Source organism: Typopeltis vanoorti, chromosome 24 (genome assembly GCF_054136105.1).
Source record: "Typopeltis vanoorti isolate ZY-2024b chromosome 24, IOZ_Tvanoo_1.0, whole genome shotgun sequence".
Taxonomy (NCBI): Eukaryota; Metazoa; Arthropoda; class Arachnida; order Uropygi; family Thelyphonidae; genus Typopeltis; species Typopeltis vanoorti.
The window spans coordinates 61,117,082-61,143,249 of record NC_143572.1 but is presented as its reverse complement, the minus strand read 5'-3'; the positions used below and the strand labels follow the sequence as shown (position 1 = coordinate 61,143,249).

Sequence of the window (26,168 nt, the reverse complement as noted above, 5' to 3'; positions counted from 1 at the left end):
CCTGTTTTATTTTGTCTATCCATCTAATTCTGGGCCACCCCTTTGGCTCCTTTACCTTCCATCGGTGCATACAAGGCTTTAGTTGGTAATCTTTCTGTTCCCATTTTGGTCACATGGCCGAACCATTGCAGTCTTCTTTCTTGGATTTTGCCTATTAGTGTTATTTCTCGTTTTAGTCATTTCCTTATATTTGTTTCTTAGTCTATCCAGCAGAGATACTCCAAGCAATCTTCTTAGCCAACCCATTTCAATAGTTAATTTTTTTCTCTTCAGCTTTTTTTGAGATTCCAGCAGTCACTTACATAGAGAAGTATTGGGAGGACAACTGTCTGGTAGATTCTTACTTTTGTTACTTGTTTGATGTCTCTTGACTTTCATATTTTATTTAGTTGTACAAAAGTTTGGAATGCTTGGCTAATTCGTCTGTTTATATCTTTTGTAATTTCACTGTTGTACTCAATTACTCCTCTGAGGTACGTGAAGTTTTCTACCTGATCATTGTTACTATCAATTTCAATTTTCAGATTAGTGTTTCTTTTTCCTATTTGCATAATTTTTGTTTTGTCTACATTTAGGTTTAATCCAAATTTTATACATTCGTCCTTTATTTTATCATAAATTCGTTGTAGATCTTCTTCTGTGCTTGCAAGTAATGCAATGTCGTCTGCAAATTTTAAGTTTCATCCAGTTAAGAAATGGATAATGTGTCAGAAGAATTGATTTTTCTGAATTTTCCTTACAGGTTATGCAGAAAACTTCAAAACAGCTGAAGTCAGGGACTGTAAGTCTGAGGCATATACATGGTTTCTTGAACCAAGTTCATTTTTCTGTTTTTGGTAATGCATTCCAACATGGAAAAAAATCAGTATTTTTGTAGGCTCTTAATTAGTTTCCAAACTTTAGGTTTTGAAAGCAAATATTATCTGTACTGGCCTTCAACAATGTAAATTTATTTCCCTTTCATTTGATTGTTTCTGATGAAAAGAAAGACTTGGGGACATTTTTTCCCCTTCATGATTACTGCATAAAACTCTACTTACATAAAATATAACTTTCTAGACACAAGTTACTAATAGCAGTGAGATGCTTTCTGTCTAAATGCTGACCAACAGTTCAAACAAGCTATAATGCCATAGCTATCTTTTAGATAATGCAATAACTAAGTAGCACATTCTAAGTGGTTTGTATCTTTGAAGTTCACTTTTGAAACTAATATTTATTCACATTCATTCCCTATATTATTTTGAATTATTTCATAAAAAATTCATTCTACATATGCCAAATTGACATTGAATCTGTTTCTTTTCTAACTTCCATCCTTCCCTACACCATCGTAATTAAGGATTCAAACCTGTCATGTTAACGATCAAATTAAATTAGTATCAATTATCCACCCAATCATACTCTGACATGACCACCTGTGCCACTCTTTCTAGTTCTGTTATAACCTAAACCCTAAGAAGCAGATAATTTCATTGCACAGTAAGACACCATCATTCTTAAAGGAGACAGAAAAACTTTCCAGAGAAGGATTGCTAACAAATTCTTGAGCCTATAATGATACTAACAAACTACAAGTTTTTCAAAACAGTGAACTGACAAAGAAGAATGAAGTGTGTAGATCCTTGACAAAACAAGTCAACAGATCTGGCATAATAAAAAAAAATTATTTTACTTAGCATAAAATAATTTAATACTAGAATAGAAAAAGTTAGTGTTTGTAAAATTCTAAAAAATGTTGTACTACTGTAGTATAGACAATTTTTTTTTTTGAAATTCTATATAAAAATGCTTTCAAATCCAGTCAGTCTGTCTGTCTGTCTGTTCATACCTCAAATTTTTCATATATCCAATTAACTGCAAACTCTGTTTTAGAATATTTCACTGTATTCATAATAAACTGCACTATGCTTTTCACTACAAGAAAATGATGCTTTAAAACATTAGTACATAGTAGTGATACATATGTGTGTGAGAGAGAGAATATTGAAGCCAAATGTGAACTGAGTCAGTGATAACCACTATTAAAGGTAAGTCCAAGCATTTAGTAAATATGCAATTCTAACTTTGTCTGACCAGTAATTAGTAGTACCCTCGCCCAATTGTCACAAGAATAATTACTATTAAGTAGTACTTGTATAAAGCAAAAGAGGGATGAGGATATATTTCACAATCATACAAAAATTGCAAAAAAAAATCAGTGATGAAAGAAACCATAAAAAAACAAAACATAATTAAAGAACATGTCAAAGAAATAACAGTAGCATCATCAATTTCCCAATATATAACCTAAAGGGGTATTCAGGTTAAAATTACAGTACTATATGATTAAGTTTACAATATTATTCATCTCCTATCAACAATTTCCCTCCAAGTTAGTCTATTACTTGCATACACTCTGATACTGTCATTTCTAATTGCATCAATCCACTGAAACCTTGATCTTTCCCTGGATCTTTTACCTGCCATCAAACACCGCTTTGCTGATCTTTCTTCACCCATTCTATTTAAGCAGCTATCTAATCTAATCCTGTGGCCACCTCTTTAAGAGGGTTGCAGCTGATGAACAGTCCGCTTCCATGCCTCTCTATCTCTTGCTTCTGTAAGATTCTTGCCCGTCCAATCTTTGATGTTGTCTTTCCATTGCAGTCAGGGTCTTCCTCTTTCCCTCCACCATCCTCTGCAATACTATTCTGGGAAGCTCTCCAGAAGAACCCCTCATCAAATGTCCTGCAAACACAATTTTTCTTCTTTGCAGCCATACAACCTTAGATTAGCTGTGCTTGCATATTTTTGAATGATAACAATGTCAGGCTCATTACTAATATCTTCATTTTTAATATGATTCTGCTGCCTGTTTACTTCCTTAATTTTTCTCAGAACTCTCATATCTGTGGTCTTTAATTTTTGATCAAGTGCTTTATTTCTAACCAAACTCTCAGATCTATAACTTAAAACTGACTGATCCAAACACTTCTGTATTTTGGCTAATTTCACTCTTCTTCCATTAAATTTATTCAACTGAATCCTCACCACACCAGCTTTGCTTATTCCATTGTCTATTTCCAAATCTTGCTATCTTCACTAAAAACAGTGCCCCAAATAGCTGAAATATTTTACTTTTCTATAGGTTCACCATTGAGAATGCAGCTGAAGTTTCTGATGTCCTACCCATTTTCATAGTTTTGTCTTTTTATTGCTGACTTTCATGTCATATTTATTACATGTTATGCAATTTAGTTAGAGCATCCTACAGACTTGCACTGGATGAGTTCAGGAGTATAACATCATCAACAAAAAGCAAAGAGCAGAGCTAAGTTTGATATGACCAATTTTAATATCAGGTTTAATTTCACTTTCTTTCAGAATGCAATCCATACAGATAAATAAGAGCAGAGATAATGTGCACCCTTGTATTATTCCTGATTTTACTTCAAACCATATTTCTGCATTCCCTTCAATTCTAACTGCTGACTTATAACTTAACTATAGACTAGGTATTGCTCTGTATAATGTTCCCTTTACCCCCACATAACTAGCATTTTGCAAATTCTGGATGGCTTGTAAAAAATTTTCTACTATTGTTTTGTCACTGCTTGCTTTGTTTAACAGTCCTTTAAATTACTCCAAACATCTAGGATATCATAATCAGCAGTTTTAGTGTCATCTTTATAATCTTTGATATTCCTTTTATAGTATTCTTTTCAATAGTTTAAATGTGTTATAAAATCAATTTATAACACATTTAAGTTTGTAATACTTGTTATCCACTCACAAGGCTAAGTTACATCATCTACTTAGCCAACAAGGCTAAGTAGATGACGTAATCTCCAACCAACAGGCTGTGTATTTGTATGACAAATATTTGTGAATTTCTTTGATTGGCATGAGAAAGTGACAACCTCTTATTGAAGGCATGAGCTTGCTTGAAAACATTCCATGTTTGACTCCAGAACAAGATGTCTGGATGACACAACCTTCAGCATTTTCACAGTACTAATATCTTGAAAAGTTTACAATGTTTTGTTGGCAAGGTTCACATAAATTATGTATGCGTGTCAATGCGGAGAGTAAGTTATATGTGTAACATACATTATGTTTTTATTTTAATTATTAATTAAAAAAAGGTCAGCACATGCCTCATAAAACTTTAATTCCAGAAGCCACACAAATACAGTAACAAAATAAAACTTTTGCCTCTACAAGGTGGCAATATTTAAGAAGCATTTCATAGTATTTAAGAGGCAAAAAAAAAAAAAAAAAAAAAAAAAAAAAAAAAACTATTCGCACTATGTCCTGCTGGTTACTCTTACAGTGGCAAGATAATTACATATTTATTCCAGTCTGCCACCCACATAAACAGTAATAATTAAACTGAGAAGAAAAGGGTAGGGAGAAAAAAATCATTTATAATGGATAATAAAATAATTAAAAAAATGTCATTATTCATTTCTACTTTGGCAAATCCTTCAAAATAAGAATATGCATACTGACATGAATGACTTGCATTTCTGCACAAAACCAAAATTTAACATGATGCAGAGACCTCCCAATTAAACAAGCATATGGGAAAGTGAATCCAGGAGAGCTTATATTCTGTAATATACACATAATGTTGAATATTTATAAGCCAAAAAATTCATCCTCTTCCAGAAAAATACCAATTTCAAAGTTTTTTTTTTTTTTTTTTTGTAATTAAAATATAAAAAAAGTCAGAGATAATGATACTATTAAATAGAAAATCAGTATAAAACATCATTGGCCACTTTTAGACTGTTTGAAGATTAATTCTGCTGGTATCTTAAGAATACTGGTAATAAATAAATAAAAATTCAGTAATAACTGAACTGTGACACACAGTACGTAGTTTTATAATAACAGAAACAATGAAAATGCCATATCTATATTAAGTGATAATTAAAGTAACTTCTATAGTATAAATCTATCATTTAATTTTAGGGAAAATTCCTTTTATAGCATATCGAAGCAAACATAACCTAATAATGAAGCTATAGACTGATTTGCTATTTGAATAGCCATTATATATAATTGAACATTATTAACACTACTGAACATTATTAATTATTGATATCAGAATATCAACAATTAAGGTCAGAGAGTCACAATAAAAGACTATTTTAACAGTCTTTCTGCATTACTTAAATATTTCATTTTACACAACAAATAAAATGAAATTTGCTCAAATTGAAATGACAATTTAAGTTTACGTATTTAAAAATGAAATTGCTTCCTGGAATCTCTTCCGCCAAATCCATTCTCTCACCATTCAACATATACCTTATTATTATATATAATTTAATGATAATGATCCTGCATCTAAATCTTTAAAATTTCTAAAGTACAAAGGGGAGGAAAAATGAGGTATAAGATCTGTGAATGGCACATACAAGTGCTATCACAGGCTACTTTGTTCATTTTTTTGTCCTGACCACGATGCAGGACAAGTAGTCAATCACAGCACATCTCATCTGAGAAAGCATGCAGAATGTTAATTGAGGTTCTGTTTATGAGCAAAGCTTTCGAGATATGCATTAAGGGGAGTAAAGAGAAAAAACCACTTACAGTCCTCATCTGCAAAAACAGTCAGAATGTAACAGATTTTTTATGTTTAACATGCCCTTAAAAGGAAATGAAAGGCAAGGAGGGGATGATGCAATATAATCTAGGAGATAACATTAAAAAACTAAAAATTCATGGAAGCATTCAAGAAAACATTACCCATAAACATAGTCACACAATTTTGCTTACGCTCACTTGCTCTCACACTCAATCACTGTCACTCTTTCTCTGTACATTAAAACACGAATATTTTAAACAGATCTTTGGGTAACATAGACCCACTAAGTAGTCTGATGTTATGGGAAAATGACTCACTTAGTGAGTAAGGCACAACGGGCAGATAACTTGGTCACCCATTTTCTAGATAAACAATATATGGAATGCATTACAGCCTTAAACGGCATAAATAACTTCCACTTTAAGTTGCAAATATTGCATGAACGTTGCAGTAAAACAGGGAAGGAAAAGGGATGTGGGGGAGGGTGGGGGAATGAAGGCATGTGTGTGTGTGTGACAGTACATAAACAATGCAAACTGAAAGTGGACTAAAGATTGCTCATAAACTATACACACCAATGGACAACTATGAGAGCTCTTAAAAGTTTCCATAAAAAAAAAAAAATAAATAAAAAAAAAAACATGATCACAGAACTTGAATGAATTAAATATTACTCACTGAAAAAACACTTCAACATTATATGTTAAAATGAAACCGAGAGGAGAGAGGGAAAAAAAAAGCGACTAGAGAAGAACAAGTTTTAAAAGTCAACTTACACTTACAAAAAGCTAAAAACAACTGTAAACAATGCCAGAAAGTATGAAACCACACTTGACGGCATGCAATTTCACCATATTTACAAGAATGGAAATTTAAAATGATTGTTCAAATGACTTACTAGGACACACAAGAAACTGGTCAAAATAATATTTTGATGAATTTGATTCCCATTAATCCTTAACACAACCCAAAGTATATCGACATATATCCAAACTCTCAATGTAAGGATATGGGATTATGCAATTATTTTTTACATTTCTTAATGACAACTGTATTCGTACTAGACCTAGTGACACAGCCATCCTTGTAAATTATAGTATCAAATATACAAACACTGCTTCTCATCTTGGTGTCAACAGTTTACATATCAAATTTTGACAAACCACTTTGCACTCTGTTCTAGAGCCACATAATTTTTGGTCCCTTAAAAAAAGACCTCTAAAATGTAGAGAAAAAAAACTGAATGAGCTGTGCTGTGCTGAATTTGGTGGAAGGTCTCTGCAACCGTGATGGATATCATATTTTTTTTTTTTGCTACATTATATAGCACATCTGTACAACATGACAGTTTTTAACCACTCTTATGTAGATGATTGTGAAATCAACTGATGATGGCAACTAATTGTGCCACAAGTCTCATAATTCTCATAAATTACAGAATTGTTTTTCATACTTTGTCAACACAGCAGCCATTTCTGATAAAGGTCACAAAACACAAGAAATACTCTGACACTTCCATGACAATTTACATTAACTACAAAAATTTTCAATTAAAGGATTGAATGATTTTTTTTTTAAATTTATAAAATAGTTTGATATTCTTAGTAAAAAATTTCACTAAACAAATATGATATAAAATTTTTTTAAAAATCAAAACATTCATTGCTAGTATATTAGATCATATTAAATCTTCAAACTAGTATTATCATGGAAATATAAATCTGAGATTTCTTGATGCTTAGTTATTATGTGATTTTATAACAATGAATATGCTAAATGGCAACACACTTTATGGGATGGTAGGAAAGTGTAGACAACTGTTGCCATAAAATTTGCAAGGCACCAACATATTATAACCAAAGCAAATAATGCTTCACAATCTTAGCTATATTAACTAGTATAATTTATGTGCAGAAAAACAAAATAATTGATTTACTTTACAAATATACATCCACAAACTCTAAAATTCAGCTTATTCAGGAATTTTTGCTATGTATTAGTGATTTCATTTTAAGCAGCCAATAACTCGACAAGTAGCTGAAATTCCTCTCGTGAAAGGTGCTCACAGCCTCACGAATGATACATCTTTAATGAGCACACTAGTGCATCATTCCTCCAGATATGAAACAGGCTGGAGCAGTGCTGAATTTCAGCTTACATTCTAGTGTGAGTAGCCATGTCAATCTTTGTCTACATGTGTACTCACACAGAAAAACGGAGAATAAATAGTCTATGTTATGAAATGGGAACACTACAATGGAGAGGTATAAGGTCTTGAAATGTACCTTACAAAGCTGAAACTTTCATGTCAGGTTATAATTTAAGAGTGAAATATGGACTAACATCCTGACACATGAACAAAAATATATAAACATACACATACATACATACATATATATATATATTTTACCATGGCAGCCATAAGCAGAAAATGAACAAGAAACTTTCATCTGCAGTTGGGTTTCATATGGTTTCAACTAAGGGTACAACTATCACACTATATACTCTCAAATTTGTACCAAACATCTGAAACCGATGACACTTTTCAAAAAGTGTTATATCACTACTTGGATAAGTAGCATTCTTATTAGGTCCCTATACAAATACTGTGCTTCTCAGACTAATTAATTGTTTCAATATTTTAAGTGCTGGCAAATGGCCAGCTAATATTGAAGCAACTCAAACTTAGGCTTGATTTGCTAATCATGTGGGTTAAAATAAGTCTTGAATAATCCAAATAAATTGTAGGAATGAGGTTATTATAACCATATCAATGCAATATACATTTCTACAGTCAAAGCAGCCAGCAGATGGAGAAAAGTTTGTATTAGTCATCACTAACAGTGCAAAGACATCTAACATCATATAAGATTGAGGGCCTTGCATAAAAGTTTTATCATAATGCAAGCACAAATAGAAATGTTAAACAAATATTAAATATAAACCAGCACAGATTCATTGCTACTAAAATATGGACATCAGAAAATATCCACAGCTTGGAGAATTTTCTCTTTTTCTCATAGCAGCAATTGTAAAAAAAAAAAAAAAAAAAAAAAAAAAAAAAAAAAAAAAAAAAAAAAAAAAGCAAATAAAATTAACACTTCTAGGCAGATTACCCCAAACTTTACTACAGCTGTGGGGTGTACAGCAGTGGCACTTACCTGCTGCATTCAGTGCAACAATACTGACCAATTGACATGCTGGTGAGTTAAGCTGGGTTTGGTAATAACAGTAGTAATTACTACTACATCGCTATACACAGCCACCTGGGAAAAAACACATTTACAATCCCTCAATAATTAAGAGTTGTAACACTTTTGCAGAGTTCAACAGTTCTATTATATGTGTGTGAGTGTCATACAAAATAACCATGACGTCTAAAGCTACATGATCAGTATCACCAATGTGAGCAAGCATTTATACCAAAAAAAATTTTTTTTCTTTCTTTCTTATTTTTTTTTACTACTATTAGCTTGTCACTCTGAAAAATATGGAATTAAAAAAAAAAGGGAAAAAAAGTTATTTCAAATACACTGCAATGAGGACAAAGAATGACCTACTCTGTCGTTACTGACAGCAGGCACAAAAAAAGCTTGCACTGAATTTATTCTTCAGCACAGTGGTCATGGAACTATAACCTGACCAGTGTGTGTGCAGTTTAATGGGGTACACAAATAAAAATTAAAAATCCCTAATTTCCCCACCAGTCATTGGATGAGGCATTTCCACCATAGTTGTTTCTATACGGCACATATTGATTGCTTCCATAACCATAGCCTTGAGTAGCAAAGCTGTTGGCAGTTGCATTACGGTTGCTACCACCACCACCACCACCACCACGATCCCTGCTAAGCTGGCGATAATCACGAGAACCAAAACCACCAGCACCATATCTAGAATAAACAAAACGTACAACAATGAAGCATAAATAAATAATTTCTTCATTGCAGTTTAATATCCTACTATGTGAATTAATACACAATTTTCACAAAAATAATTTTTTACGAACACTATTAATAAAAAATTGCATTCACTAAATACAATATATGTAAGTTTTATAAAAACTATAAAAATTCATAAAAAATAAAAAACATTGAGTGCTCAGCATTTTTTTTCCTTTTGCTGAAAAAATATTTTATGTATGTTCAGCTGAAAAATCAAATATTTAAAATGTATAAATTATTTGTATTCTAATATTAAGAGCCTCCATAGCTCAATCAGTATAGATGAAGTCCTTTGGTCAGAAAGAAACGAGTTTGATTCCTGTCCATGACGTGAGGAACCTTTATCTGGTCTCATATAGTGGAGGGTTTTTTTCACCTGGAAACTGGTTTTTCATCCTTCAGAATAAGCAACCTGGTCCCATAAACACACATCTACAGATATAAAACACTCATGGAATAAGGATTAACCAAACTATTCTGTGGGATTTCAGTTTCGAATGCCTGCACAGTGAAGTGTAGGTCTATGTGTGAGCATAAATCAGGGATTCTAATATAACATATAATAATATAATATATTAGAATCAGAAATGTTTTCATGGCTATTATTAACCCATCCCCATTAACATCACAAGTGTCCAGTTTTCTGCATTGTATTATAAATAATAAAAGATTTTTGTTTCCAGTTTACTGACAATTTACTATAAACATTTACGAAATCAAGCTCATTGAGAGTAGGATGGCACTGATATTTATCATGGGCTTTACTACCATACTGTTCAGTACAACTGTAACGAATAAGAAATGAAGAAGAAATAATGTATACTGGATTGCTTACAATTATTGCCAAAGCCAGTAGATGTCTAACATTACTTCTGTGACTGGCAAGATGCAAAAATTTTAAACTAAGCTATCTGTATTACAATTGACTCAGTACAGAGAACTCCTAGGTAACAGAGAAATTGTCTGTTCTAGTGGACATTTTGCTATAGTGAATTTTCATTAGCACAGTATTATACAAAACTTTTCAGTTGTCTATTATAGTGAATCGGCATCAAATTCCTGATATGTATAGGATGATATAATAGTACTGCATGAAAAGTTTAAAGTTGTTATAAATTCCTATTAAAAATTTTCCCCCCAATTGGTCTCATGTCAGGAGTCTAGCATTGTCATATTTTATTTCAGTCTTTTAAGCACTTGTCACGGCAATCCACATGCAATGCAAACCAATCCACCCAGATCTTAATCTTCCTCTGGTTCTTTTCCCTGTCATTAAACATTAACATCTCACTAATCTTTCCTTTTCCATTCTGTTTAATTGACCATACTACCTGAGATTAGCTGTGCTCCCACATTCCTGAATGCTAAGAGTGTCAAGTTCTATCTATTTCCTTCATTTTTAATATGATTCTGCCACATACCATCTATCACTCTAATTTTTCTCAGAACTCTCATATCTGTAGTTTCTGGTCTTTTGATCAACTGTCACATTTCTAATCCAGCTCTCAGATCCATAAGTTAATATCAACTTGAACAATGTCTTGTAAACTTGGCTTGAACAGCTACTTTAGTTATCACTAATTTCCATTATATAAATTTATTTACACTATCATACCAGTTTTAATTAATCTGATCTCTATTTCCATATTAAATTTGCTGTCTTCAAAACTATGTGCCTAAACACATGAAATGTTTTATTTATTCCTGAGAATCCCTTTTTCACAATACTCCTGTTGTTGAAAATTTGGTATGAAAATCTTTATTGTTGATTTTCATACCAAATTTATTACAGCAGTTATTCAATTCAGTTTGATAAGCCTGCATACTATTAACTGCTAGATTAATTTAAGAGTACAAAATCTCTGTAAAGTAAATAACTGATTCTAAAATCTCCTATTTTTATATCAAGCCAAAAACACCTTTCTTCATAATGCAATCCATACAGATGATAAATAAACTGTATATCCCTATTTACACCATATAATTATAGTCAGAACAGCTAACCTTATGGCATTTCACGTGCCTTTTCCACATCTACAAAACTTAAATACAGATCTTTGTTATATTTCTGTGATTTCTCATCTATCTGTTTTAAAGTGAAAATCACCACAACAACACCCATTTGGATGGAACCCACCCAAACGGAGGTGGATCTCAGGTGGATGAGAGTTCTTCTCCAATCATTCAGAAATCAACCTCCCAAAATACATAAATTAAGCAGTGCAGTCCATATAAGCATTTCTGGTAAGATTATCATTTACTCTCTTTCTACTATCTTTCTACATTTAGACTTTTTGCTATCCCAAGTATTAATATATATATATACACTCTTAACTGCATTCCTTCTGAATATCTTCTACTACTGTTTATCAGTTCCTGTTTCATTTAGCAATCTTTCAAGGTAATTACTCCAGACATCTAGAAAATCATTATTGTCAGTTTTAACGTCACCATTATTACTTTTGGTTCCTTTTATAGTACTCTATCCTCCATTTCTAAGTTTCTTCTTCTCCCTTCTATGTATTAGGCCTACTGGCCTGTTACAGAGCTATCTTAAGCCCTTCTAAGTTGTACCCGTCCCGAGGATAAGGTGATTAGCCGTATGCCTCCTGGTATATTCTATGTCTGTAGCTGAGTGTGTTCACGGGGTCATTTCTAAGCTTTTTCATTAAACTTCAGATGATTTTGTCCCTTCCTAACATTTATCTTCTATATTCTTAGATATCTGTGTTCTCTTGAAGCACATGCAGACCTACTTTCTAAGAACTTTGGATATGCATTCTTCACTCCATTATTGTCATATCTAACGTTTTGTTCTTCTAAAGCACTCCTGACTGAAAATTCACCTAAACCTTGATTTTCCTGCTATTTTGGAATCAATCAAACGCCTGTTTTGCTAGCCTTTCTTTTTTCATTCTGTTTAAGTGACTGTACGACCTTAGATTAGCCTCGCGCACACATTTTGTTTTTAATGTGTTTCCATTCACAAAAGGTTATTAGTAAACCTATAGTAGATTTGTACTATGGGTGAGCTAAGAACACCCCCATCTTTATTAATTTTACATTATTTATTTGCATAGTCTGGAACTCCTACTCTAGAGACCAAACTTGGAACTTTTTCAAGCCACAGGACAGTGGTCTCACACACTGGGCGATGAAATTCATCTTCTGCCCCAAAACAATCACAAACATTCATGCCCACAGTGGGATTCAAACCAATCAGCCAACCAGACCAGCAAACAATGTCAGGTTCCTTCCCAATGTCTTCATTTTTAATCAGATTCTGTCATTGATACCATCTGTTCATGCCACTAGTTTTTCTCATAATTCTCATATCTGTGGTCTAATCTTTGATCAAGTGCTTTATTTCTAATCCAACTCACAGATCCATAACTTAAAGTCAATACCTCAAGTGTTGCAATTAATGCATGCCAAAATATTAAGTACTAACTGAAGCTGCACAATGCAGAGAGCTAATATGAGAGATTTCAATGTAATACAATCTAAATGTTTGTGTTAACCATTTATTTCTTGGGTACTTTACCTCCATTACATTGTCTTTTCTCACACATAACTGCATAAAGCAGCCACACGTTTTCTGCTGAATACTGTGCTATGGCTAGATATGTCAAAGCAATAAATATTAAGAATGTTCAAGAACATTTCGGGGAAAAAAAAAAAAAAATCAGCTAATGCCTTTTTATTCCCATATATAATGAGTAGGTGAGGCCGTTTTAGCTCTAACTTTTGGAGACTGAGTGGGCAGTTCAATCTCCACTGGTACCCAATCAGAGATAGCTGGCCCAAGGCTATCACTAATTAAGCGGCATGCAGTGAAAAGAGATGGCTCAACAAGTGCCACCACCTCGTGGTCCCTAAACATAACACTTGTATTTAATGTCTGAAATAATGTGTTCTACGGTCGATTTTCTTGAGTTTCCAGGAGAAAAAACCCGCTTGCCCGTGCCGGAGATCGACTAACTCAGGAACTGGTTGAAAAAAGGCTTAGAAAAATTTCTTCTAGTCGCCGACTAGATTCAAAACAAAGAAGTCTTCCTTCGTGCAGTCATTGCCGTGGTGTGCAATATGTCCAGCCTTAATTTTGTTACACACTGCTGGTCCTATTAGTGGTTCAACTAACCACTAATAGTTATAGTAGTGGGAAGCAGCACTACTTGCATTAACCTCCTGTAGCATACATGTTACAATACTGCGATGTGGAAGGTAAGGGGAAACCACCACATTACATTCCCAAGTAAAAGCAGCAATGGAAGTCAAAAATGAAATCAAGATTGGTGATGGAGCCTTCACTGAAGGAGACATGCCCGGCAGGAGAAGTAACCGGGCTTCTCAGGTCGACAGCCAATGAAATCCTGGTACTTATTCAAAAATGAAGACAAGAAATAAGCTGAAATTGGAACATGGAATGCAAGAACACTGCTAGAACCAGGTAAAATAGAAAATGTGAAAAAAGAAATGGAAAGACTTGAAATAGACATTCTCGGCATTAGTGAGACGAGATGGGAGGGACAGGGCGATTTCTGGAGTGGAGAATTTCAGATAATATATTCAGGACAAAAGAAGGGTGAGTCAGGTGTTGCAATAATGCTTCATGAAAAAGTTGGAAAGTTAATCACTACAATAATTAACTACAGTGACAGAATCATGGCGATAAGCATTCAAAATGAACCAGTAAACCTCAATATTATAATGGTCTACATGCCAACATCACAACATAGCGATGAAGAAATAGAAGAAATTTATGAACAAATAGAAATCTGGAGCAGCTTTAAAGACACAGACAATACAATAATAATGGGAGATTGGAATGCTATAGTGGGAGAAGAGAGCAATGATAATGTTTCAGGAAGATTTGGTCTTGGATGTAGGAATGAAAGAGGAAAGCAATTAATAGAATTTTGTACACAAAAACAGTTAGTTATAGCAAATACACTATTTCAAGTTCCAAAAAGATGAAGATACACATGGAAAGCGCCTGGGGATTCAAATAGATATCAAATAGATTATATATTGGTCAAGAAAAGATATAGAAACCAAATAAAAAAAATTGCAAAAGCTATCCAGGTGCTGACATTAGTAGTGACCATAACCTTGTCTTAATGAAAACAGAACTGAAACATAGGAAACAAATCCAAAGATACAAACCAATAAGATGGAACCTTGAAAAATTAAAGAGTAAAGAAAGGATACCAAGAGGCAACTGATCATAACATTCCAGAAAACATAAATAGTCAGAATAATATTGAAAACCAATGGAATATGATTAAAGAGTTAATTATAAATTCATCAAATCAATTATTGAAAACTGCAGAAAAAGAAAAAAGAAAACATTGGATAACAGATGAAATACTTGGCCTTATGGATGAAAAAAGAAAATATAAAAATGCTGTTAAAGAAGAAGATGTGGCCAAATACAAATATCTTAAAAATCAAATTACAAGAAAATGTAGACAAGCCAAAAAAGAATACCTGGAAGAACAGTGTAATAACATAGATGAATTATTTAAAAAAGAAAACATAGAGAAAGCCTATAAAGAAATTAACAAACTAACTTTCAAATTTAATAAAAACAGCAAAAACAATGCCATCAAAGATGAAAATGGAAAATTACTAATAGAATCTGACGATATATTAATGGAATGGAAGAATTATCTTGAAAATCTCTATAATGGCGACAAGCTTGATGTTGATATCAGCATATAAAATCAAAATGAAGATAATCTAGGACCCCCAATAGTGCGAGAAGAATTTGATAAAGCACTGTCCGAAATGAGTAAGGGAAAAAGTCCAGGTGTAGACAATATTCCTATAGAACTGCTACAAAATCTAGGTGATGAGACAAAAACCTTACTCTATCAATTAATAGCTCAAATCTATGATAGAGGAGAAATACCAAAGGAGTTTATGAAATCAACTATAATACCAATACCAAAAAAGAATAATGCAAACAAATGCAGCCGATTTAGAACAATAGCTTTAATCCCACATGTTAGCAAAAGTCTGCTAAAAATTATTCAAAAATAGATTGTCTGTTGGATTAAGACCAATTTGGATTCAAAAAGAAAAAAGGAACAAGAGAGGCAATACTCTGTTTAAGAACAATAATAGAGAGAAGATTAGACCTTAGTCAAAATACTTACATTTGCTTCCTTGGTTTAGAGAAAGCGTTTGATAAAGTACACCAGCAAATACTCCTAAATCATCTAACTAATATAGGCATAGATTTGAGGGATAGGAAAATAATTTATCAAATTTACAAAAATCAAAATGGACTGATTAAAATCAATGATAAGGAGAAAATAATAAATATAAGGAGTGGAGTAAGACAAGGATGTATACTTTCACCACTTTAATTTATATATTGAAAAGGCCATTCAGGAAACTAAAGATAAAATAAATAGTGGCATAAAGATAAATGGTGAGCAAGTCATGTGTATAAGATTTGCTGATGACATAGCCTTTGAGAAAACAGAAGAACGTTAAAAACAATGCTAGAATTACTAAATAATAACCTTGAAAAATATAAAATGAAAATCAACACAGATAAACCTAAAATCATTGTTACAGGCAAAATCCCTATCAATATAGAGCATATAGACATCAGCAGGAAACAAATAAAACAAGTGAAAAGCTTTAAATATTTAGGAAGCCTAATAACAGAAGATGGCAGAACAAGAGAAGACATAAGATCAAGAATAAACAACGCAAAAGCCCAATTCTCTAAGATGAAAAACATTTTAACAGGAAAACTCATCCTACAATTGAAAAAAAAATTAGTAAAGACATTGATATGGAGCATTGCACTGTATGGATGTGAAACCTGGATTCTAGGCAGAGAAGATGTAAGAAGATTGGAGGCTTTTGAAATGTGGTGCTGGTGCCGCATGAACAAAATAAAATGGACAGAAAAAAAATCAAACCAACAAGTCCTGAGAGAGATAAACAAAACAAGAACTCTAATTAAATCGATCAAAATTAGACGGGATAGGTGGTTTGGACATATACTTCGACATCATGGACTTGTGAAAAGAATAACTGAAGGAAAAATAGAGGGAAAAAGAAGAAGAGGCACACCAAGGAAAAGCTTTCTTGACCAAGTCAAAGACAGCACAGGTTTGAGGAGTTACCAGGAGGTTAAGAAGAAAGCCAATGACAGAGCAGAATGGAGGAAATTGCTGGTCCAATGCAATTAAAAATGATTAGTGCAATCAACATATTGCCTTTCTAAAGAAATTACAATAAATAATGCATTTTACACTAATTACAAATCACAAAGTGAAACCTATGCTATTTGAAATTGTGTTCTGTGAGGTATTGTTTTATAATTATCAAAGGGGGTTTAATGCTTATATTTACTTTAGTATTGTTTGATCTCAGGACTTTCAACATCCTCTCCTGAGAAGGTAGAATAATAAGCATCATTACTATGGTACATTGCAGCAACAGTAATGAAACAGAACATAGCCTATGTTTTTATCAGTCCATAAATGGAAGTGATAGCATTTTTCCCTTTCTTGTAAACTTATTTTCACACAGCTAAACAAACTTAAAGTTGCATATACTGTATTTACTGGAACATAACTTGCCCTAGCGTATATCTTGCACCCCCTGATTTTACTTTAGGAAAAAAGAAATTAAAAAGTTTTACATATACTTTGCACACAAAAAAGTTTAAAACTTTAACAAACAGTTGTGTGAATGTTACTATAGCAGTTTCAGATATTTTCTGAATTCAGTTGAAGAGAATCAGCATTTCAGCTCAATAATCATTGGCTTGCCTTTGTTGTTGAGTTGTGCAATCTTTTGTTAATTCTGCACCAATCACATGAATATCTTCATAGCTGTGCTATCTCTACCAACTTACTATTGCTGTCCATTTCACGTTCCGCTTTCATTTCTCATTAGTTATTTGTGAAGAAACATTCATAATGTATCTGAAATCTTGTCGATTACTGGTAATTTTTGCTTGAAATATGGAGAAATGTTCAAGTTACAGTGCTGGTTTCAAACTCAAAGATCATATAATAAATTTAGTTTAATCCCTTATCCCAGTGTGAGCAAATAAAGTTTGCACCTGAAAATATCTTCAGGACTGGGATAAGGTACCTTACCCCAGTCCTGAAAATATTTTCAGATTTAGTTTAATCCTTTATCACACTTGGATAAAGGATTAAACTAAATTTATTAGAGTCTAACCAAGTGAAAAATAAACTTTCAAAGATCATATGATTTCGAAATGATAAAAGAACAAGCAATAGTGAAACTGTTTTAATTTAATTACAGAAGCATTATCACTAAAGATTTGATATATCGCAAGATGAAGGTGAGCGACCGATTGCATATATAACGTTGATAATCAAAATCTAAATACATTCATTTCATAAATAATATGAGCAATTATAAATTATAATTGAATACTGAGGATTTAATTATAAATGTCGATTTAGTTTTTTCCTGAAAAACTTTAGTTTCAGAAAATCCTACATATATCGCTCCACAATTTTTTAACTTTAATTTTGGGGAAAAGAGTGCAAGTTATATTTGGGTAAATACAGTATTCTCAAGTAAACTATCAGAACACAGTTGACATGGACTGTTTATAAATATGAGGTGCGAAAGTTTAATTCCCAGAAAGCCAATAATGTATAGTAAAAAACTTATGTTTCGAACTATACATTATTGGCTACTGTCACCTTCGAAGTAGTCTCCTTGTGCATTTATACACTGATTTAGATGGTGTTCCCATTTTTGGAAACAATCCTGGAACACTTTTTCCAGAATACTCTTGAGTTCCTTTATCACATTATGCTGGATATCAGCAACGTCAAAGTTTTCGTACTTTTAGCACAGTCTTTAATTTTGGAAACAGACAGAAATCACAAGGAGCTAAGTAACATGAATAAGCAGAAGGACCTAATTCAATTATCGATTTTTTGGCCAGAAACTCTCTCTCACAATGAGTGCATTATGGCTTGGCACATATCGTGATAGACAATCCCCTTGTCAGGCCACAATTCAGGTCTTTTTCTCCGAACAGAATCTTGTAATCTTTTCAGCACCTCTAAATAGAATTGTTGGGTGACCATTTGTCTCTGTTCAACGAATTCATAGTAGACTATCACCTTATGATCAAAGAAAGACACCAGCATGGTCTTGAACTGCGAACGTCATCCATGCTTTATTTTAGACATGGCAAACTGAGGATTTTCCGCTGCACGCTCTGGCATTTTGTTTTGGGATTGTACTTGAAGCACCAGATTTTGTCACCCGTAATTACTCTCAGAAAGATGTCGCAACTTGAAGCCACCGCTGCGTCCGTTTGTCCATCAAGATCCGAGGCACAAACTTCGCAGAAATCTTTCGCATACCCAATTCTTCAGTTAAAATTACCTTGGCTGTTTCTTGATTCATTTACAATTCATCAGCCATTAACCGCACATTTAATCATCTGTCAGACCATACCAAATGTCACACTCTGTTCACATTTGCATCTGTCATTTTTGTTTTTGGCTGCCCACTTCTGGGGTCATCATTCACATCTTCTTGCCCACCTTTGAATCTCTTATGCCAATCAAAGATACCTAACTTTCATGAAAATTACAATAAATTTCTCAACAAATAAAACGTTGTACTTGTGACACGCATATAGTATCACATATCGTATTGTTATCACGCACAGTGATAACTTTATATAATTTTTAGAATTGTCGGTTAGTTTCCTAGTTTTTGTTACTTTCTATTGCTTACCAGTGTATCCTTTGAAAATGCTGACAGATATTAGTCAGTGAAACGTCGGATATTAAACTATTATTTACTTGACTAACATGCAGAATTAAGTCTTTAATTTATTCATACTAGTGGTCAAGAAAAAGGTCATGATACTTAACTTTATCAGAGCATCCACACCATATGCCACTATCAACAGTTCCAACATTTCAGTAGCTGTCTTGTTGATTTCCACACAAAATTTGACGTTAACAAGCTACTCCATATTTTGATCACACATTTTTATGTCAAAGTTTACATGCAGATCGCTATTGTTTTTGCAAAAGCCAACCAGCGAATGGCTATCGTTTGAGGTTTATGCATGAATTAGTTAAAACATGTACGAAGACAATTACCCATGTGACTCCAACCAAATCACCACGGGCGACACTATGCGGGAATTAAATTGTCACACCTCATATATAGTGAAATGTCCACTTATGGTGATATCTGCATTACTGCAATTTTATTTTGTAACACATTACAAAATAAATAATTAATAAAAATAATAATAAAGTAGCAGTTAAATTCCTTTTACTGTGATTTTCCATGGTGTGTGACAAATAAAGGACTGGACCTACAAGATGTTTGCTGTACAATTATTGTAGTTCAGATTTATGTAAAAGCAATGCAATGTATTCAGATATTGAGAGGATGCTGATATTGTGTCAACATTCAGAAGAATGTCACAATAGCAGCTAAACTTTCCAAGTCTTTCAGCTGGTCTGAATGTTGTAACAAGTGTACTTGGTTTCATAATATCAAGTAAGAAAATATTTTGATGCAAAGATAGGCAGATTAATCAGAAATGCATCTGATATTATAGTATTTGAAAAATGACTTGAATAGGCTGGAATTATGGGAATGTGAAAATGGCTATCAGTTCAATGTTAGTAAAAGTAAAGATATGCATCTTAGTGTAATGATATGTCCAGTGTCATATTAGATTGGTGCTCAAAGCAACTGATCATACTAGAGATCTTGGAGTTTTAGTAAACAGGAAGTTGACATTCAAGGGCAATATAGCCATTGCAAATACAGCTCAAGAGAGTAACTGTAATGCTGAAACAAACCTTAATGTGTATGGAAGTCAAATTGCCACTTTACATGGCCTCGATATGATCTTGCCTGGACAACTGCATACAGGTTTGATCTCCTGGTTGTTGTAGTGATGCTGTTGTAAAATCTCTCATGATAAGTGACTTTGTAACTTATCATGTTCAGTTTTACTTTTTTTTTTACTTTAGGAGAATGCACTCAGAAAACTTAAATTTTAAATGAAATTATATTTTCTGTAATATTATTGAATTCAGCCTTTGTTAAAAATAATGTGGTGCAAGACATCATCAAATAAGTCTAATAAGTAAGTCTAATACTAAAACTAGTGAAGATTTCTGAGAATTGCTATAAATGGAAAATTCCAAACACCTGAAAAGAATGACATCGTATCTAGAGGTCAACACATGACCATAGTTGCCATGGATAAAGAATTCCAAAGATATATATATGAAGAATGATGTCAGCATGTCCAAAGGTAAATACATGACCAGTTTCAAGAGAAGTGTGCATGTGACCTACGGAGATTCAGGCCTATATAAAGGCGGTTTATTTACCAGGAAGAATTTTATCTTAGGGTTTCCTATTTCTTCCCTTACCTGAGATCACCGTCATGCAAGATTTGGTTGTCAGGCGCTGAAGAAGTGTCGTTTGTGGTCCACCTGGATCACTGCTACGTGAGAAATGTGTCGAGTCATGGAAGGAAGGAACTGTACATCACCGCCATGTTAAAGATCCAATAAGGAAAGGCACAGTTGACTACTCAAACAAGGAAGAAATTTGACAGGAAAACAGGAAGATGTCAGTGAGTGGAAAGAAAGATAAAAAGAAGACCTGTGTGTACAAAAGTTTGATGTGAGAGACTGTCTGCTGAACAAATATTGTACGTAGTTGTAATACTGAACATGAGTATATGTCTATGTTTGTGAGATATTGTATATTAAAGGCTTAAACAAGGAATGTTCTATATTCAAGTAATGTTATGCTGGATTGTGAAATAGCTTAGAACTAAGATTAGATTAAAGAGAATTGAGAGCTGTAATGACTTTGTGTATATATGTAAATCATTCTGTAAATATTCCTTTAGACTTAATTAAATGGTTTGTAAACAACATACTGGACTGATTCTGTCAATGCACTATCCTAAAAAAATTATTCAAACCTGCATAAGATTGAAGTTATGATTTACACTTAAGCCACGACTAGTTTAAAGTAAGAATAATATAAGCAATGAATATAAACAATATCTGCTTTGTCTTTGGTTTAAGATCTTATACTCTCACATTCATATATAGTCTAACTGGTGCAGTCGTTAAACAAATAAATTTGTTAGACTATAGAGCATGAGAAATAAGATATAGTAGAAATAAATATATGGCAGCAGTTCATAGCTTTAGGCAGTCTACCATTAACAATAGTTAAGTAAAGAGAAATTAAAGACAAAGCAGGGTAGTGGAAGTATATAGTATAACAAAAGGCGCAGTCAATAAGAATATTGAATGTATAACCACAGTTTTTACAAAAGACAAAGTCAACGAGATTGAACATACTTTTAGACTGTATTCAGACTTAGAAACTTCTGAAAAGGTCATGCAGGATACCAGTAGATGGAATTTTTCATTTTATGGAGAGTGGGGAAGGAATGAGAGGGCATGGAAGTTGAGAATGAATGTAGTGAAGAAGTGAAGCTAGATTTTTCTCTCACAGAGTGGTACATTTTTGGAATGGATTTCCTTTGGAGATGGCGAGTCCAGGTAGTGTGAATTAATTCACAAAAAGGTATGACAGCAGATATAGTGTCCCTCAATGATTCCCTAACTCTCTGGAGGTCTCTCTTAATATTTTGGTTTATCACCATCATCAAATTTCTGCCATGTACCCTCAAGGGGTGTACAGGATATGATAGTACTACATGAAAAATTTATACCATTACTAACTTCCTATCTACAATTTTCTGCCAAATCAGTCTATTACTTGTCAAGACTCCAACATTACCAGATCTTATATTTCTATCGTCTAAGGCACTTTGTACCGTATCAATCCACCTATATCTTGGTCTTCCTCTGGGTAGTTTTCCTGCCAACTTGGCAGAGAACACTTGTTTTGCTAATCTTTCTTCGCCCATTCTGTTTAAGTGACCATACCACCTGAGATTAGCTCTGCTAATGCATTCCTGGATGCTGACAATGTCAAGTTCTTTCCTAATATAATCGTTTTTAATATGATATTGCCATTGATGCCATCTGTTCATGCCTGTAATCTTTCTCAGGACTCTCATATCTGCAGTCTCTAGTCTTTGGTCAAGTATTTTACTACTGACCCAGCTCTCAGATCCATAAGTTAAAACTGGTTGAACACTGTCTTGTATACAGCTAATTTAGTGTTCTGACTAATTTCTCTCTTATTCCATATGAATTTATTCAATTGACTTCCTACAATACCAGCTTTCTTGATTCTGTTATCTATTTCCATATTTAATTTACCATCTTCACTAAAATTCGTGCCTAGGTAGCTGAAATGTTTTACTTGTTCCACAGGTTCTCCATTCACAACACAGTTGACATTTTCAATGATTCTGCCTATTTTCATTTTCTTTGTCTTTTTATTGCTGAATTTCATACCATATCTATTACAACAGTTATTCAATTTAGTCAGAGAATCTTGCAGACTTATAGCGGATTTATTTAGAAGTATAACATCATCTGCATAAAGCAAAGAGCTGACATTAACATCTCCAATTTTGATATCATGTTTATTACCACTTTCCTTCATAATGTGATCCATATAGATAATGAATAACAGAGGGGATAATGTACATCCTTGTCTCACACCAGATTTAACATTAAACCATCTTCCTGTACTTCCTTCAATTCTAACTGCTGACTTACAACTCAAATAAAGACTAAGTATTGCTTGATATAATGCCCCATTGACACCATATAACTGTAGCGTATTGAATAGCTTCTCTCTTGGCACCTTGTCATATGCCTTTTCCAAATCGACAAAACTTAAATACAGATCTCTGTTATATTCCCATGCTTTCTCGACTATTTGTCGTAAAGTGAAGATCTGATCCTGACAGCCTCTATTTGGCCTAAATCCAGCTTGTTCTTCACCAAGCTTTTCTTCCACAATTCTTCTCAACCATTTCTCAAGTATACTTGCATATATCTTACCAGGAACACTCAGTAGGGATATACCTCTGTAATTCTCACATTCAGTTTTATTTCCCTTTTTATATATGGGTACTATGAGAGCTCTACTACAATCGTCTGGAATTTGTCCCTCTGTCCAGGCATTCTGAACTATGCAGTGCAGCCACTGTAAAACTTTTATACCACCACACTTCAGCATTTCTGGTCGAATATCTACTCCTGCTGCCTTTCCACATTTCAAGCTTTTGATGGCTTTTTCTACTTCAAGTATGGATATGTATTCCTGACTGCATGCCTGGTCAGTGTTTTTTTTTATCACTGTGCTGTCATCACTGCTCGTTTCATTTAGCAAATTTTCAAAGTAATTACTCCATACTTCAAGGATATCTTTTTCTTCCATTTTCATGTCACCTTTATCATCTCTAACTCATTTTACAGCACTATTTCCTCCATTCCTAAGCTTCTTCAACAACCTCCAGAATATTTTGCCACCTTCTTGATATTTATTTTCTATATTCTTGCCAAAGTCCTTCCATGACTTTTATTTAGCTAGTTTTACACACTGTTCAGCTTTCTTACATTTGTTTCTGTATTCTCTAAGAGCACAAGATGACTTATTTGCCTGGAACTTTTGATATGCTTTCTTCTGTTCCTTCACTGCCTCTTTAACTTCCTGTGTCGACCATGCAGTTCTAATTTTTCTATCCTTGCAGACAACTTCACCACATGGCTCTCTAGCTGAATCAATCAGGGTTTTCTTCAAGGCTTGCCACTGAATCTCCAAGGTTTGGTCCCTGTTCTCAAAACTCTTTCATTTCCCCTTCAATAATCTTTGTGTATTTTAGTCTACAGTTCACATCTGAGAGTTGCTCAACTTTTATTCGCTTTAAAACTTTCTTACATGTCATTCTTTTCAATATGAAATTCAATTTTATCCTGCTCAAGACTAAATAGTGATCACTTCCAATTTCAAATGCTCTGTACACTCTGGTGTCCTGCACCAGGGAGAAAACATCACTATCAACAATAACATAGTCAATGAGACTTTTCTTATTCCTTGCCTCTTCTCTCCATGTGAATTTGTGCACATTTTTATGTTGGAACACGGTGTTAGTAATAACCAGCTCATGTCCTGAGCAGAAATCCAACAGGTATTTGCCATTATTATTAGCTTTGCCCTTTTCTCCAAATTTTCCCAAAACATTTTTGTATGTCTGACAATCACTTCCTACTCTGCTATTTAGATCCCCAACAAGGACCAACTTTTCCTTTTTCATTGTGTCAGTAGCTTTCTCTAGAGCCTCAAAAAATTCCTTCACTTCTACCTTAGTAGAACCTTCTGCAGGACCATAGGCACAAATAAGTCTCATTGTCCAGTTCCCCATGCTGATATTTGCCCAAATCACTCTACTTGACACAGCCTGCCATTTAAGAAGATGAGCCTCGTATTTTGTGTTGAATACTATGGCTACTCCTTTTCCTTGATTGTCATTGCCTGAATATAACATTTTGTATTTATTGCTCAGAAAGATCTCGCCAGTTTTGGTCTTTTTTGTTTCAGTCACTCCTATTATGTTGATCTGGTACTTATCTAATTCCTCAGCTAGCTCCATTTCTTTGCCATTCAGGCTTCTTATGTTGATAGTACCAATCTTTAACTCTGGTGATGTTGAGTTAGGGTGTGGTTTCAGATTTTGGTTTATTTGATTTCTTATTGATTTTTTTTTGTTTTGTTTTTTTCTTGTACCACAGTACATTAGTTTGTCTTGTTAGTGTCTTTTGCATTTATTAAACAATATTTTGCCTTTAAAAAAAAAAAAAATTGTATACTGTTTGTTTTATTGATACTGAAATTTCTACTTGCAGTCAATGGTGCAGTGGATTACTTCACATATCCACACTCAGTCAGTGCAATACAAGTCACTAATGAACATTTGTACTCTCTATGTTAAAATCAAAACGAGTTCAGTTCTTACGACAAGTGATTATGCGGATATTTTTCTAATTAATAACTCATTATTTTTTTGGATAAAGAAAAGCTGGAAGGGGCATGTGAATTAATAATAAGAATAATAAATAACTGATTACCTGCGACCACTTGAAAATTTCCTTTGACTGTTAGCACGCTGTTCAACTTGCACTTCTTTTGCTAGGGCAGCAAGCCAGTCTGGAAGTTCTTGTTTTGTTTCTGTTATTAGTTCCACTAAGTCTAAGGCCATGTTTCGATTCTTTTCATTAAAGAAAGATGTTGCTAAACCTAATTAAAAATTATTCAGGAAATTATAATTCCGATCACGTTTATTTAAAAATTTTCTTAATACAATTTATATGCCATACCCAATTCAGACATATCACTGGAAATATTGCTCATCAATATTTCCAGTGATATATTGACAAAACTTCATTGAATTATAGAACAACTGAAGTGAAGAAATGTGACACCTAGACTGTTCCTTAGAAACAAGCTCACTAAATATAACAAGTAGATCTCTCTCTCTCTCTTTCACACACACACACACACACACACACACACAAAATGAACACTGTCATTTGCCAAAATCCATTAGCAGATGTTATGGAAGAATATTTTGTATAATTGCCACTTTTTTTTCCCTTTTTTAAAACCATTACATCTCATGCTAGTGTATC

At 33.4% G+C, this 26,168-nt stretch overlaps 1 protein-coding gene across 3 annotated transcripts in view; it reads right to left on the bottom strand.

Annotated features, from left to right (window-relative positions):
* Positions 1–5,963: 5,963 nt before the first annotated feature.
* The window catches only part of bel (ATP-dependent RNA helicase bel), a 312,654-nt gene continuing 292,449 nt past the window's right edge, over positions 5,964–26,168 (bottom strand). For all 3 annotated transcript variants that reach the window (XM_090413999.1, XM_090414000.1, XM_090414001.1), the window contains 2 exons: positions 25,608–25,776; positions 5,964–9,471 (listed from right to left, as the gene is read on the bottom strand). In XM_090413999.1, the coding sequence (XP_090270125.1) occupies positions 9,270–9,471; positions 25,608–25,776 (371 nt within the window). In that variant the 3' untranslated portion in view covers positions 5,964–9,269. The remainder of the gene's footprint in view (positions 9,472–25,607; positions 25,777–26,168) is intronic.